Source organism: Fukomys damarensis, unplaced genomic scaffold, assembly GCF_012274545.1.
Source record: "Fukomys damarensis isolate Sample0158 unplaced genomic scaffold, DMR_v1.0_HiC HiC_scaffold_35, whole genome shotgun sequence".
Classification (NCBI taxonomy): Eukaryota; Metazoa; Chordata; class Mammalia; order Rodentia; family Bathyergidae; genus Fukomys; species Fukomys damarensis.
In genome coordinates, this window is record NW_022900947.1 from 28,997,362 (window position 1) to 29,011,680 (window position 14,319).

Here is a 14,319-nt window from a genome sequence, read left to right on the forward strand (position 1 = left end):
TTCTCTTAGTTTTGGACTTGTCATTTACTCAGTGTCTTTCCCCAGAAGGCTGGCCATCCCTAATTATACTTTAGATACTTTGGTTTTGGTTTGTTGTTGCTGTTTGGCAGTACTGAGGATTGAACTCAAGAACTTCGCACCAAACTATGTCCCCAACCCTTCTTAAATTTTTTAAGTTATGAGATAGAGTATTGCTAAGTTGCCCAAGCTGGGCTTGAACATCACATCCTCCTGCCTTAGCCTTCTAAAGTGCTGGGATTACAGGCATGAGCCACCATATACCATCTGTAAATGTGCAAGTCAAATAACATACTTCACGCGAGGGATATTGGGTAGCAAGTTAATGTCTTAAAGAGGACTCGTTTGGGGCTGTTAGGGTGCTCCAGAAAAGCCTAAACTTAGCTGAGGTCTAGAAGCTGGGGTACCACAGCCCGGGGCCAACCCATTCTTCACCCTACTCCGTGCTCCGTGGTACCTCTGGTTCAGTCTCCGGAGAATGAAGCAGCTCGGGCAGAAAGGGAGCCAAGGCGGTTCCCTGGCTGTGTAGGCTGTCGATGCGGGTCTTCCCGCGGAACCTGTGTGCTACCTCTGCGCACTCGCTCCTTTGTGTACCCGCTGCCTTCCGTTCTTTAGCGTGGCCGGATTCTGCAGTATGTGGACTCTTGTCTGGCTCCTTCTCAGGCCGTCCGATTTGTTGTCATGAGTCGCACCTCACCAGTTCAGCGGCTCTGTCTGTTCGGACTTCTGTGTTTGCCCGGCAACCCTATCAACGGATATATCCTATTTTCCTCTCTGCCCTTGTGTTTATTCTTGTGAAAATATTTCTACTATAATTTTAGTGGAGTGGGGGTTTTTTGGTGGAAATTGGGAACTATCAACTACAAATGCATCCACATTTACCCTGTCTCAAAAAACCCAAATAAATAAATAAATAAAATTTTGAAAATAAATAAAAAAGAGACTCCGTATGGACTTTTTGAAGCTAAATTTCATTGTGCAATAATGAGATATGATCAAAAAAATTTTTTGAGCTAGGTATGTTGGCACATGCCCATGACCCCAGCATCCTGGAGGCCGCAGCAGGAAAATTGCTGGTGAATTCAAGGCCAGCCTGAACTACATGGTGAGACTCTATCTCAAACAAACAAGCAAAAACCAAAATAAACAATTTTTTGTAGTGCATTATTAATGTGTTTAAACCAGTTTGTTGTGAAATGATGTATTTTAATTTGACTATAACTTTAGTAGCTTCAGTAGACCTAGGAAGATTAAAAAGCCTGTTTATGGGGTTAATGTTCATAAATTAATATCACCATTTAGTACTGCATTCACATAGAGCACATTTTCTGATCTCTATAACATTGTTATCGTCTTGTCATTGTATTGGTTTGACATTTTTTATTGCCTTATCCTGGAGGAAATCTTAGGCCAGAACAGTTTATGTTACTATTTAAAGGTATGACATGTGTAAATTAATCCCTAGGTGCTTCCAACTAGTAAAAGCAGCCAAATGATCACCTTTAACTTTACTAACGGAGGCGTGGCCACCATGCGGACCAGTGGGACAGAGCCCAAAATCAAGTACTACGCAGAGATGTGTGCCCCTCCTGGAAACAGGTGAGATGGACACCAGCTGGTATGACTTTCATTCCCCAGACTTCCTACTTGGCTGTGTTTAAGTGCTGACTGCAAATTTTCATCTTTTCACTGTGTAGTTTAATTGGAAACAGTCAATTTTGTAATTTTCTTTTTTTCTGTACCAGGGATCGAACTCACAACCTTGCACTTGGGAGGCAGGCCCGGTGCCACTGAGCCAAATCCCAAGCCCCTCATGGTTGTAAAATTAATAGCTGCATGAGCATACAGGGGAGAGCACTTAATTCTTTCTTAATAGGAAAAGTATATTCCTAATTCCAATACTAATAATAAAACTTGCCTTTTTCTGAGGATTTTCTTTGGTAACTAGTACCAGTGAATTTTTCTCTTTTCCACCCAGAGCCTTCCTGTGTCTCTGATAGAATAAGTTAAAATCCTTGCCACATAAACACCCTTAATAAGCTACACAGGTCTGAGCCAGGTTTCAGGGAGGACAAAGAGCTATATCAGAAAGAGTCTTTGCCACCAAAGAGCAGATGGACTGGTAGCTTCAGGGTCCTGTTTTTGTGCCCTTGGCAAAAAGTATGAGTTGGTCACCTACAGTCATAACGCTTTGAACTTTCACACTCACAGTGCCTGACTTTGTCTTATGTAAGTGCAGAACTGCATACCTGTTGGATACCAAACTAACTGGCACTCCCTTAAGATATGCTGAGAATCAGGACAGTGCCGTCAAAAGGTGTCCAGTAGAAATCAAATACAAGCCATATATGCAACTTACAATTTTCTACTAAATACATTTTTAAAAAGGGAAGACCAACAGGTAAAATTAATTTCAGTGTTTTATTTAACTTAATACAGTATATCCAAAATAGTACCATGACATGTTTAAAAAGTATTGAGATATTTTATCCCTAAAAGGCTTTCTAATCCTTCAAAATCCTTTCTACAATATACTGACAGCATACCTCAATTTGAATATTAATTTTTATTGGATATGCATGACCTGTACGTACATTTCATAAAGTTTACAGAAGGAAAATACAGATTTTGATATCCAAATTATTCCAAACACTGAGTCAAGTATCAGGTTTTTTGAGGGGGGATTGGTACCAGGGATTGAACTCGGGTCCCTACACTTGCTAGGCAGGCAGCAGAACCACTGAGCTAAATCCTCGGCAAGTGTCAGTTTTTAAATTAAAATTTTTGGTGCAAAAGCTCAACCAGTAAATACATAAAGCAGCTCATTTTCTAGGGATTATGTATTACCAGTAGTTTATTGTAATACTACAAAGTCTCAAAGTTTCCATATGGTTAAACGATCGGCTATGTGTTAGATGTCGAGTGGGCTTTCCATAGGCATTCCCACTTAGTGTTTTCATATTTCTGTACATCATTCTTTCAAAAACAAATGTACATCAGTCCAACTTAAGTATATTTTCTCAGTATCTTTGTTCTTTCTTTCTAATGTGCCATAAAGAGTATCTAATATTTCAGAAAACTTTCCTTTATCATAATAACACTGCGTTTAAAGCTCTATGCTAAAGTTCTCACACAGCTTACTGAGTGAATAGTCTATTCAAATGTTTGTTTACAAATTGCTGAAATGATAACTTTGAAAATTAGTCCTGGTGTGGCATTTATTGAAATGTTGCTTCCATTTATTAGGGAGGGTATTAGATTCAAGGTTGGCTGATGAGTACAATTTCCTGGCTTAGAAAGGATATCATGTGCCTACTTTACAACAGTGGTAAAGCCATGACTAAGCTAAGCTTCAATATTATTATACACTTTATATTGTGGATTTAATTTATTAATGGAATGCCGCAACCTACCAGTCATTTAGAACAGAACATCTGCAAATATAAGTTCTGCTGTTTGAAAGTATTTCTGTTGGATGAGATGTCTGTAGTTTTGTCCAGCCTTTTATTTCAGAAAATATCAAACTTGTTGGAATATCAAAATAGTAATGCATGAACCCTCCTACCCTTCACTCCAAGGGTTGACAATATTTTTTCTGTAAAGAGCCAGGAGTAAATATCGTAGGGTTTGCAGGCCATGTGGTTTCTGCTGAAAATACACAGCTCTGCCATTATAGTGCAAAAGCAGCCATATGCATAAAGGAATGGGCATGTTTGTATCCCAATAAAATTTTATTTGTAAAAGCAGATCATGAGGCATTATTTGCTGACCCTAACTTATACCCAGTCATTGCTAACATTTTGCAGTATTTGCTATCAAAAAATATGTAAATTATTTGAAAGTAAAGTGCAGACTCCATGATACCTCACTACTAAATACTTCTATGCATCAGCTAGGATCAAGGATACTCCCTTGTTACCCCAGTGCTACTAAATAAAAGCTGTATCAAGGCAGGGTTCCAATAGAGAAACAGAGCAAGCAGAATATATATATTAAGAGGGTTTTTTTTATAAGGGATTGGCTCTGATTGCGGGGCTGGCTGCAAGTCTGAGTTCCATAGGGCAGGCTGTCCAGAAGACAGGCTAGAGTTCTCAGGGTAGGGATGGAGTTGCAGGGCACAGGTTAAACTCTTCAGAACAATCTCAGTTCTGCTATTAATGCCATTCAGAACCTGAGCCATCCAGATTGTCTAGAAAATCTCCTTCATTTAAATTCAACTAATTATTAACATTAATTAGATTACAGTATACTTCCCAACCACACCAAGATTAAAATTTGAGTAACAGGAAATTGATGGAAATTCCAAATTGCCTGAAAATCCCCCAGATAGCTCTTTTCTTCCAATCTAGAATCAAATTGAGGTCCTGAATTGTATTTAGTTCTTATGTAGCTTATATGGTCTTTCATGATGAGTAGGAAAAAAAAGCATCTAATTACATGTAATACTTTGCTATATGTTTCCATAAAATAATCTACCTAGATACTTTTAGAAACAAGAATTTCTAAACTGGTGAGTGTGTCCTATTGTTTTTTTAAGATGTTAAAAATATTCTCACAATTTAATTTCAAAATGGAATATTTTAGTGATTAAAATAGGGAAGATTAACACAAAACTTTAGCTTTAGGAATGATTGCATCACTAAACCACATACAGTAGTACTGATTTTTTCCTGCACATAAGAAGCACAATGTCAGGAACATTAAACAATATATAAAAAGGAATCAACATGCATATGTGCCAAAGTTAAAAGCCAAACTTGATTAACAAATATGTTGATAATAAATTCTCTCAGTTTTTAGTTTAAAGGTTTTTAAAAAATAAGTATGGATAACTGTTATTTTCTTCAAAGTGTAGTTGACATGTTTTTATAAGCATAATTTCTGTATACAGTGAACCCTTGACTTATGAACTCAGTTCATTCCCAAGGGCTGGCTGTAACTGAAGTTGGGCATTTGAAGCTCAGACTCCTCTACACATCCTTCAAAGCCTCTCTCCTTTAAACAGGCAGATCTCAGTGACCTTAGACACTGGCCCAGGATTTCTCAACCCCATATAGGAAAGAATGTTGTAATGTTCCTTCCAGAATTCTTTAAGGGTGAAATCTGTATCTGAGACTATCTGAAAGCACAAACAGCCAGCATTTGGGTCATAACTCAAGACTTTGTTCATTAAAATTAAACTTTTGGTTGTAACCCAAACTGTTTGTATGTCAGGCTGGTCAGAACTCGAGGGCCCACTCAAGGGTATGTTGCCAGTAAGGATAAAAATAATTATAATTACAATAAATACAAAAAGTAATTACAATAAATAATCACATTTATTGAAATCTTTGTGCCAGGTTCTGTGCTAAGCACTGTACATCTCAGTGACTCTCTAGAGTACAGCAGCTCTCTTGAGAACAGAAAGTCTATCCCAGTTTTACAGATGAGGGATCTGAGCCTCAAGGTGGCTAAGCCACTTGCCCAAGGGCACAGAGCTAGTGTGTAGCAGACCCAGAATTAACATCTGTAACAAAATTGATTGCTCTAGTTGTACTCCTTTTGCAATGTAAAAGTGATATTAACTAATTACTGGGCTTGTCATTTCCGTTCAAATAAACTCTGCACATAAACTTTGCAGATGGCTGTGTATGAAGTAATGGAAAGTACGATGGATTTAGTTTTTCTAATATTAAACTTTTGGTATTTATAGTAACTCACACTAGTAACCAGTTTAGCTGCAAGTCAGTTTTATCTATTACTTCCTTTCTAATTGTTTGCATATAAATTAATGTTTCCTGTATCCTTAAAAACTTGTTTTTCTTAGAGGGATGAATTTCCCTTGATTTACCTTTATACTTAATACAGTTGTGGCAGTTTTGTTCTGGAGGTGGATCAATAAAGGTAAAATGCTGGTGACTCCCATTTCCTGGTGTTTGACCGGCCAGACCTGTGAGGAGCTTCCCTGGCTGTATCCATTCAGGACAGCAAGCTCAGCTTTTGAGAGCTTGAGAACAAGCCTCAGCAGAAACAGTGATAGCTCGGCAGGCTCAGGGCTACACACAGACATTGATGGTGAAAGTTCAGCAGGTTTTAATGGCAATTAGAATCAAGAAAGCTTTCTCCGCTATTAGGTAGAAGCATTGTAGCTCTTTGGGGGATGCAAGGCCAGAAATTGTATTACCTTAAAAATCCCTATGAGAACAGAGATAATTTTGTTTATAATGGGGAAGTTGGAAAAACCTTTAGGGAAAATAATACATATTATCTCATGGGATTTTGGGTTTTTTTTTTTTTTTCCTAAGTCAACAAATGCGTTCCCATGGTTAAGTCACTGGAGTTCTACTTTTTCTAATTTTTGTCCTCCCCTTGAGGTTAAATTCCAGTGTCACTTGGTTAACTGGGGGAAGCATTTAAAATGTGCTCTAGAATAATCCATTCCACTGGATTTTTCCCCCTTTATTTTCCAGTGATCCTGAGCAACTGAAGAAGACACTGGATGAACTAGTCAATGCTATTGAAGAAAATTTTTTCCAGCCACAGAAGTATAATCTGCAACCAAAGTCAGAGTAAAATATTCCATCCTTGAACATAATCACACTTACCACCAGTGAAAGTAATTGGCTTTTTAAGCAATTTTTTGAAGGCCAAATTATTCAAATTATCATTATTTTAAGTATTTATATATTTTAAATAAATCTACATTCTTCATTGCTTTATGTTTTATAGTTAAGGTGACTAAAGAAAAGATGGCTAAACCTAACAAATCAACATGACTGTTAAAATGTTAAACCTGAGCATTGTGTTTTCTAAATGAAGATTTTACAAGAAGCTAACTTTCAAAAACAGGTTGTAATTAACATGCCTTAGGGCTGGGGATTTAGCTCAGTGGTTCCACCTCCTGCCTCGCTAAGCTGAAAGAACCTGAGTTCGATCCCCGTCCCCAAAAAAAAAAAAAATCCTTAATTTACATAAACGTATGTCTACTGTAATTTCTTTCTTTCTTTTTTTTTTTTTTTTAACTACTGTAATTTCTTTCTTTTTTTTTTTTACATATAGTTGAAATAGTCAAGATACCTATGTAGTTACTAAATTCTGAGCTATCATATGTAGGGTAGCCTCATTTTAAGTATATGTACATTTATGTTTCTATCAGTTACTTAAAGTAAAACAAATGAATACATTAAATGTATTCAATGTTTGGGGAAATGTTGAGGAAAATGTGAATCTGGAAAGTGAAATAAAAGATGCTTTAAAAAGATTTTTTTTTTAGCCTCGTTAGTTCTAATAATACTATGTGTTGTACCTATGCTAGGAATAAAACAGCTTAGCTGTCTTTGTTCATTGTATTGAGTTCATTGTATCTCTTTAAACCAGTTAAGTATTTACAACTTGCAAAATACCTTACTCTATTCAGATTTTTAGCAAAATCTGTTCTTTCTATGTCTTCATGCCCATATAACCTTTCAGAATTATTCCACTTGAAGAGCCGGGCATGGTACGGCACACCTGTTATCCCAGCTCTTGGGAGCCTGAAGCAGGAGGATCACTGAGTTCAAAGCCAGCATTGTCTCCATAGTGAGTTCAAGGCCAGTCTGAACTACATAGTGAGACCCTGTCTCAAAAAAAACAAAACAAAACAAACAAATAAACACAAGAAAAGAATTATTCCACTTGAGTTAATACTGAATTTTTCTTTATATATTTTACACATTTTATACAGATTTATTTGTGGGTTTTTTTGTTGTTTTGTTTTTTCCTTGCTGGAATTTGAACTTAGCTTCACACACGTTAGGCACGTATTCTACTACTACACTATATCCCATTTGATTACTACAAACAACCTAAATGATTATTAGAAAAATGAAGATTTACAATATTATTGACATTTATTTGTCAAAAGTAAAGAAAAAAAAAGGTTTTTATACCTTCATGATGCAGTTTATTTCCTACCAGAATTTCCTTTTTAGATAGTCTTCCTATGTAGCCCTAGCTGGCCTTGAACTCTCAATCCTCCTGCCTCAGGCATCTGAGAGCTGGGACTGCAAACGTGTCACCACAACCAGCCCTACCAGAACTCTTAAATCTAGACTATCCAACATATACTATCAACTGTTTTATTGTAGAAGTCATACTTCTTTTAGTTTTATAATATTTTTCAGTCTCAGACTGTGAAAAAAAGAAACATTAGGTGAATATCCTTTCTATAAACTGTTTTGAGTTTGTACCCAGAATGACACCATAATTGCAGAATTTGGGTCTGGAAATACAAAGTTTTTTAAGATCCAGTTCTACTATGATAGAACTCACAGACTACCTAGCAGCTACTAAGTAGATACCAGTTATATCATCTGAGTATCTGCAAGTACTCAGTCTTTAGAAATGTGGGGAGGGGTTCTCCCTGTCCAGAAAAGCCTCACAGATGTAACAATCTGCTTCACCTTCAGGAGCACAAGGAGCAATTGATGATGAAAAAATCTTCCAAGCAGAGTCCAGCATCAACAAAAATGTAGAGGAGCTGGAAAGTTAAGGAGAGGGGATTTGGTGAAATAGAACTCAGATGTAAAATGTTCACATGCACTCTACTTGTTACAGTTTATATTTAGATGTCTCTCAAAGCCTCATGCACTTATATGTGGGACTTATGGGAGGTGGCTGGATGTGGATATGTGATGCTGGATTATGGATATATGATAACTGGGTTGATTCATTCATTGGTTTAGCAAGTTCTGGGTGTGAACTAACAGTTCTGGCTATGGGTGGCCCCAACCAATAGTCTTGTAGCCTGAATGGAATAAAAAGGGAAAGGGAGGCTCCACTGCTTCCTGTCTGCCATGCCAGTAGCTGTTTCTTCTGTGCCAGTCCCCTCCACCATGCTGCCCTGCCCTGGAGGCAGTCAAATATGGACTGAAACCTCTAAAATAAACTAAAATAAACCTTTCCTCCTTTAAATTGTATCAAGTATTTTGTCCCAGCAGTGAGAAAGTAAGATAACTTATCTGCCTCTCATATGAGCAGATAATTCGGTAGGGCCAGAGGGGATACCCCCAACTCTATTTCTCACCCATATTTCTAAGAAATAGCATACCACAGATATGCATTAAGTATTTAACGTCTCCCTGTTATTACAGGATATAAGGTAGCACTCACTACCTAATACACAAATCTCAATTCCAAAAGGCCTCTGCATTTTAATTTTGACCTGCTGTGAACCAGCTCTGTGATCTTGGCCAAGTCACCCTCTCAGTTTTGTCTTTTTTTTTTTCCACTTTTTTTTTAAAGGCATTTTTAGTTTTCTAGCAAAGTGAAGGGGAAGATACAGAGTTATCCATACATCCATACATCCATACATGCATAGGCTTTCCCATCACTGCCCCACCAGAGTATGATTTGTTAGTAGATAAACTTAAACCCATCTTAACCACCCAAACTATAGAGACAGCAGAAAGGTCAGTGGTTGCCAAGAGCCAGGAGGGAGAATAAGATAAATAAGCAGAGCACAAAGGATTTTTAGAGCAGGTAAAATACACTGTCTGATGCAACAGTGAGGGACACATGTCAATGTAAACTGAGTAAGCTCACTGAGTGAGCCCTAATGTAAACTTAACTCTATGTGGTAATTCTGTTATTTTTTAAATGAGGAAATTTCACTACATTATTTTTGAGGTCATTTCATGCTGCAGATCTTTAAATTATGTAGAAGAATCCATGATAGACAACTATGAGCAACATTAAATCAGTAGGAGTTCTCTTTAGCAGAATTAGCCCTCATCTAAGACCTAGCGTCTGAGAGGAAGGGTTAAGATTTCATACCAGAAGGGCCAGGGATTTAGCTCAGCGGTTTGGTGGCCTGCCTTGCAAGCACAAGGACCCCGAGTTCAATCCCCAGTACCAAAAAATGAAGATTTCATACCAGTGAGGGCAGACTCCTGCTTGTAGTTTGCTTTGCTTTGCTGCCTGAAGTAGGTGGACGCTAAAGCTGTGAACAAGCACAACAGAAGCACATGGCATGAAAATGCTGCGGATATATGGCTGTGGTCACCACACTGTCGCACTTGCCCAATCTGCTTACCTGCCTGGGGAAGATCATCCAGTTTGAGTGCAGAGGTGGCACCCATTTTCTCTTGGTACCCAGAAAGGACAAGGCCCAAGTAAAGTCTGCAACTTGACTGGCAGGAGGAAATGCAGGCCAACGTTTTACTTTGCTTCCTTGTGGTTTCTGAAAAAAAAACTGCTGTTCCTCTTTCCTTTAACCATAATTGAGAGGATCTTTCAATTATTTATCTCATTGCTCTATCTCAATCATGATGCTACTCAGGGAAGATAGTTATTTCATTAATAGGAAGTTCCTGTGGTATTAAAAATAAATCCTTTTTTTTTTGGACCAGGGATTAAATTCAAATCCTTTTAAATTACAGAAAAAATATGTGTGCCCTAATTTGAGCATATAAATCATTACTTCCACATCCTAAAAGACAGCACTTTCAGAGCTATTTGTGTGTTCATGCATATGTTCACTAACAAATGAGGTCATATTAAATTCTGGCAGGGCCAGCCACTTTTTTAGATAATGATAAAAAGCGTATGGTCTTGATCTCAAATTTCATCTATAGCCAAGTGTAGTAAGTAGTACATGCCTATAACTCCAGCTATTTGGGAGGCTGAGGCAGGAAGACAGAGTTTGAGGCCAGCATAGGCAACTTGGTGAGAACCTGTCCTTAAAAAAACAGCAAGAGTCATATACATGCCCTCAGATAATAACTACATAACACATAATGTGCTGCACTGTAATAGGCATTTAAACTGAGGGCAAGCAGTTCTGTAATTCTTTTTTTTTTTTTTTTTTGTAGGGGACAGAACTCAGGTCCTTGCACTTGCAAGGCAGGAGGTGGAACCACTGAGCTAAATCCCTGGCCCTTTCCATTTGAACTTGGATTTTTCAAGACTATCAAGTTCAAACTCTTAACACATGTTTAAAACAAAATGACTCTTTGAGAGCATCTGCATGTCATCTCCCTGCACAACTCCTTTGTTCCATTCTTAACGCAAGATTCATATAGAGTATCTCATTGAAGCAAGACATAACACTATTAGGCAGATGGAAATCAGAGTTTAAAGTAACATCAATTCTACTATAGCTTCTCCATCCAAGCAAAGCAAGATGAAGAGTCAGATTAACTGAAGAAGAAGACCTGGAGACAGAGCATTGGTCCTGGTCATCAGGGTGCAGTGTAGTGTTGAGGAATCTGAATTTTTTCAACCTGGCTCCCCTGGACCCTAAAATAAAATTTGAGGGAGAAAAACAAAAAGATGTCAACTCTTTCTCACTTGAATCTAGTTAAGAATTTTAGTGTTTGGCCCAAACCTGGCACAGAATGGAGCTGAGCACACAGACCAAAGATCCAGCTGTAGGTCTGGCTAGCTTTTGAAATGATTTCACAATTGTGTTGTGCAAGTTTCAAAGGGAAGAGGATTGCAAGCTACAGATGACAAAGCCCAATTATAGCCTTAAAATGCGCTGCTCTGAACTCTGTTACCTTAGCTGGAAAAAGAACAGTTAAAAAAATAAAAACAAAAAAATCTATGTAGTGAGAGTGAACAGTCTCTGGTTTAATAAAACAAAAGTGAGCTTCAGGCAGTGGCTTAGGCTTCTCTTCTCTTCTGTGGCCCCATAGGCTTCCTTTATCTCCCTTCTTGACCCTAAAGTGGGTCATCTTCATCCCTTTTTCCTTTTCTTAGTAATTTATCCCAGACTACCAAGTTTGTCCGTGGGGTCTCCCCTACTTTGGATTCTGCTCATGCCTGTCCATGGTATGTTTAACATCTTCCTCTGCACCTTGTGTTTCCTGTCAAGAAGTACAATTAAACTGAGAGCATGATCTGATTCTGGCCTGATTTTCCTTAGCCAGAACAATGGGGTCTGTGGACACACACAATTTCTAGTCATTTTTGTAGTTCCACTGATTAGTTATCACTGGCCCGTGAGCATTCTTTTGGCTTTATGCTGTACGACCAGGTAAATGGCAGTGGGGTTCCATTGAAAAAATAGATGAAGCAACTGTTAGAATTCCGGGCTTCCCAAAATTATTCCTTGGCTACTTCCCTTGTTGGGCCCACTGGCCTTTATATGTCTTTTAATCACGATAGGGCCTTGTCTGTTTCGCTGTTTTCAAAAATTTCTTGCAGGAACACATTTTAGAGCATTGACCAAGCAGTCAAGGAACTCGTCACGGCAGGTATCGGCCACTGCGGCAGAGGGAAGAAGCCTCCACTTACCGCTGCCCCTACCAGATCCAGGTTTAGCCCCAACCTTCACCCCTTTGTCAGCTTGAAGCAGCTCCAGAAGAGACCTTCACCCAACAACCATAAAACAAAAGCCTGGAAAGTTAGATCTCTCTCACCTTAAGATGGCCCTAACTAGTGATGACACAAGCTCACCAAATCCTAGCCACTGCACACTCAATCCCACCCCAGTCCTGTAAGGCCCCAGTCCTATGAGAAGCACTCCCTTTCTCGGCCATATTGCTCTCTCCTTTGTTCAGAGACAGCCTGGCAGATCCTCCCCATTGTAAAAGCTTGTTATAGTCCTGGTCTGGTCCTGGTTTTTGGCTGTTTTTACCTAACAGCAACTTTCTCAATGTCACATACACAGCACACAATATACTGCCAGCTGATGAAGGCAGGCTTCTCACAGAAGAGGACAAAATGAGCTGATGATTCTTTTTTTCTATGGTAGTACTAGGGATTGACTCTATAGCATTCACACTGAACTACATTGCAGACCTTTTTATTTTATTTTACTTCATTTTTTTTTTAAACAGGACCTGGCTAAGTTGCTAAATTGCTTAGGGTGAGCTTGAATTACTGATCCCCCTTTCTCAGACATTACAAGCAAGCCTCACCATCCCCAGCCCAATGAAGGTTTTTGATGCTTTAGAGAGTTCTTTTAGGCTTCAGGCATTCCAAGAGTTTGATTTGTCCCACCTGTTTTTAGTGATTCTATTTTGTTGATTACTCCTCTGTTGTAGAAGAAAATTAGATTATGTTGTTGCTCTGAAGACCAACATACAAAGAAAAAAAATGTGAGCAAGGTGTGAGAATCCACAGAGATCTGGTGCAGATACTTGCTTCAGAAGATCAGCTACAGCTTGGACATAGCCAGAATTTAGGGGAAGGATGAAAGTTGTTATGGTTTATATCTAGAGCCCGCCCTAAAGCCTCAGAAAATCACAGGTGGGAACCTTCATATGTGATTGGATTACAGTGGTACAATAGCTGACATGCAGAAGAGGTGGGTCACTGGAGCTTGACCCAGAAGATATCTCCCTTCCTGGCTCCTCCCTTGCTACTCTCTGCTTCCTGTCCACCATGCCACGCGCAGCCTTCCTCTATCACGGCCCTCTGTCCTGCTGTCCTGCCTTGGAGCCAGGAGACTATGGAAAGAACCCCCCTACAAACTGTGAGTTAAAATAAACCTCTTCTTTAGAGAGTTTGTACTCTGATGTGAGTCCCAGAATTGTTGATAAAGCACGGAGGGACTTAAATGGAGGTGGGTTTGTGCTGCCTTTAAAGAAAGGTGGACTCTTGAAATCTATACCCAGTGTCTGATCAGAACAGAAAGCAAGCATTCAGCAAGTTTTATGGAAAGGCTACTCATATAAAGCTGTTGAATTATATAATGGCCATGGATTTTTGTCCTGTGCTTTGCATTTCGGTGGTAAGCAACAGCCTAGTTGGAGTTCACAAAATAATACAAAGGAAAAGATTCTGAAAGACATATACGAAGTCACACAGTTTGGTTAGTTTTTTTCTCTGTCATTTTTCTGTCTTATATCATCTCTGTCACCTGTGACAAACCGAGTTGAATGTTTGTTTCTTTGACAGTCACCAGTAAGCAGCACAAGCCAGAGGCTGGCAGAGGTGGGGAAACCTGAAAGAGAGAAACACCCTGGCAGCTGAATGGACTGAATAAGTGAGACACATTCTGAACTCACAGTCGATGTATATATTTTATCTTCACTATCCCAGTGATGCCATTTTCTGACTTTGGAAAGCTCAAAGGGACAAAGAAGCTGAAGTAAGCATGTGGTCACAAGGGAGAGCTCACGACACACTGTGCTGCCACTGCGGGCAGCACCCAAGTTAAAAGATGAATATTTTAGTTGTTTCCCATCTTTTGCTAAAGTTACAATAAGTAACATTATGTACAAGTCAGCCTTCCTCCCATTCTAGTAAAGGACAAATCCTAACACAATAGCTAAAATATATCTTTGTTGAGAACTGGACATAGTACTGTACACCTATAATTCCAACACTTGGGAG

General features: G+C 38.8%; 1 protein-coding gene across 1 annotated transcript in view; it reads left to right on the plus strand.

Annotated features, from left to right (window-relative positions):
• Pgm2 (phosphoglucomutase 2) overlaps positions 1-6,931 on the plus strand; it is a 30,921-nt gene extending 23,990 nt beyond the window's left edge. Inside the window, exons 13-14 of the mRNA XM_010625079.3 lie at positions 1,484-1,617; positions 6,468-6,931. Coding sequence (XP_010623381.1) covers positions 1,484-1,617; positions 6,468-6,570 — 237 coding nt within the window. The 3' untranslated portion in view covers positions 6,571-6,931. The remainder of the gene's footprint in view (positions 1-1,483; positions 1,618-6,467) is intronic.
• Positions 6,932-14,319: the final 7,388 nt, after the last annotated feature.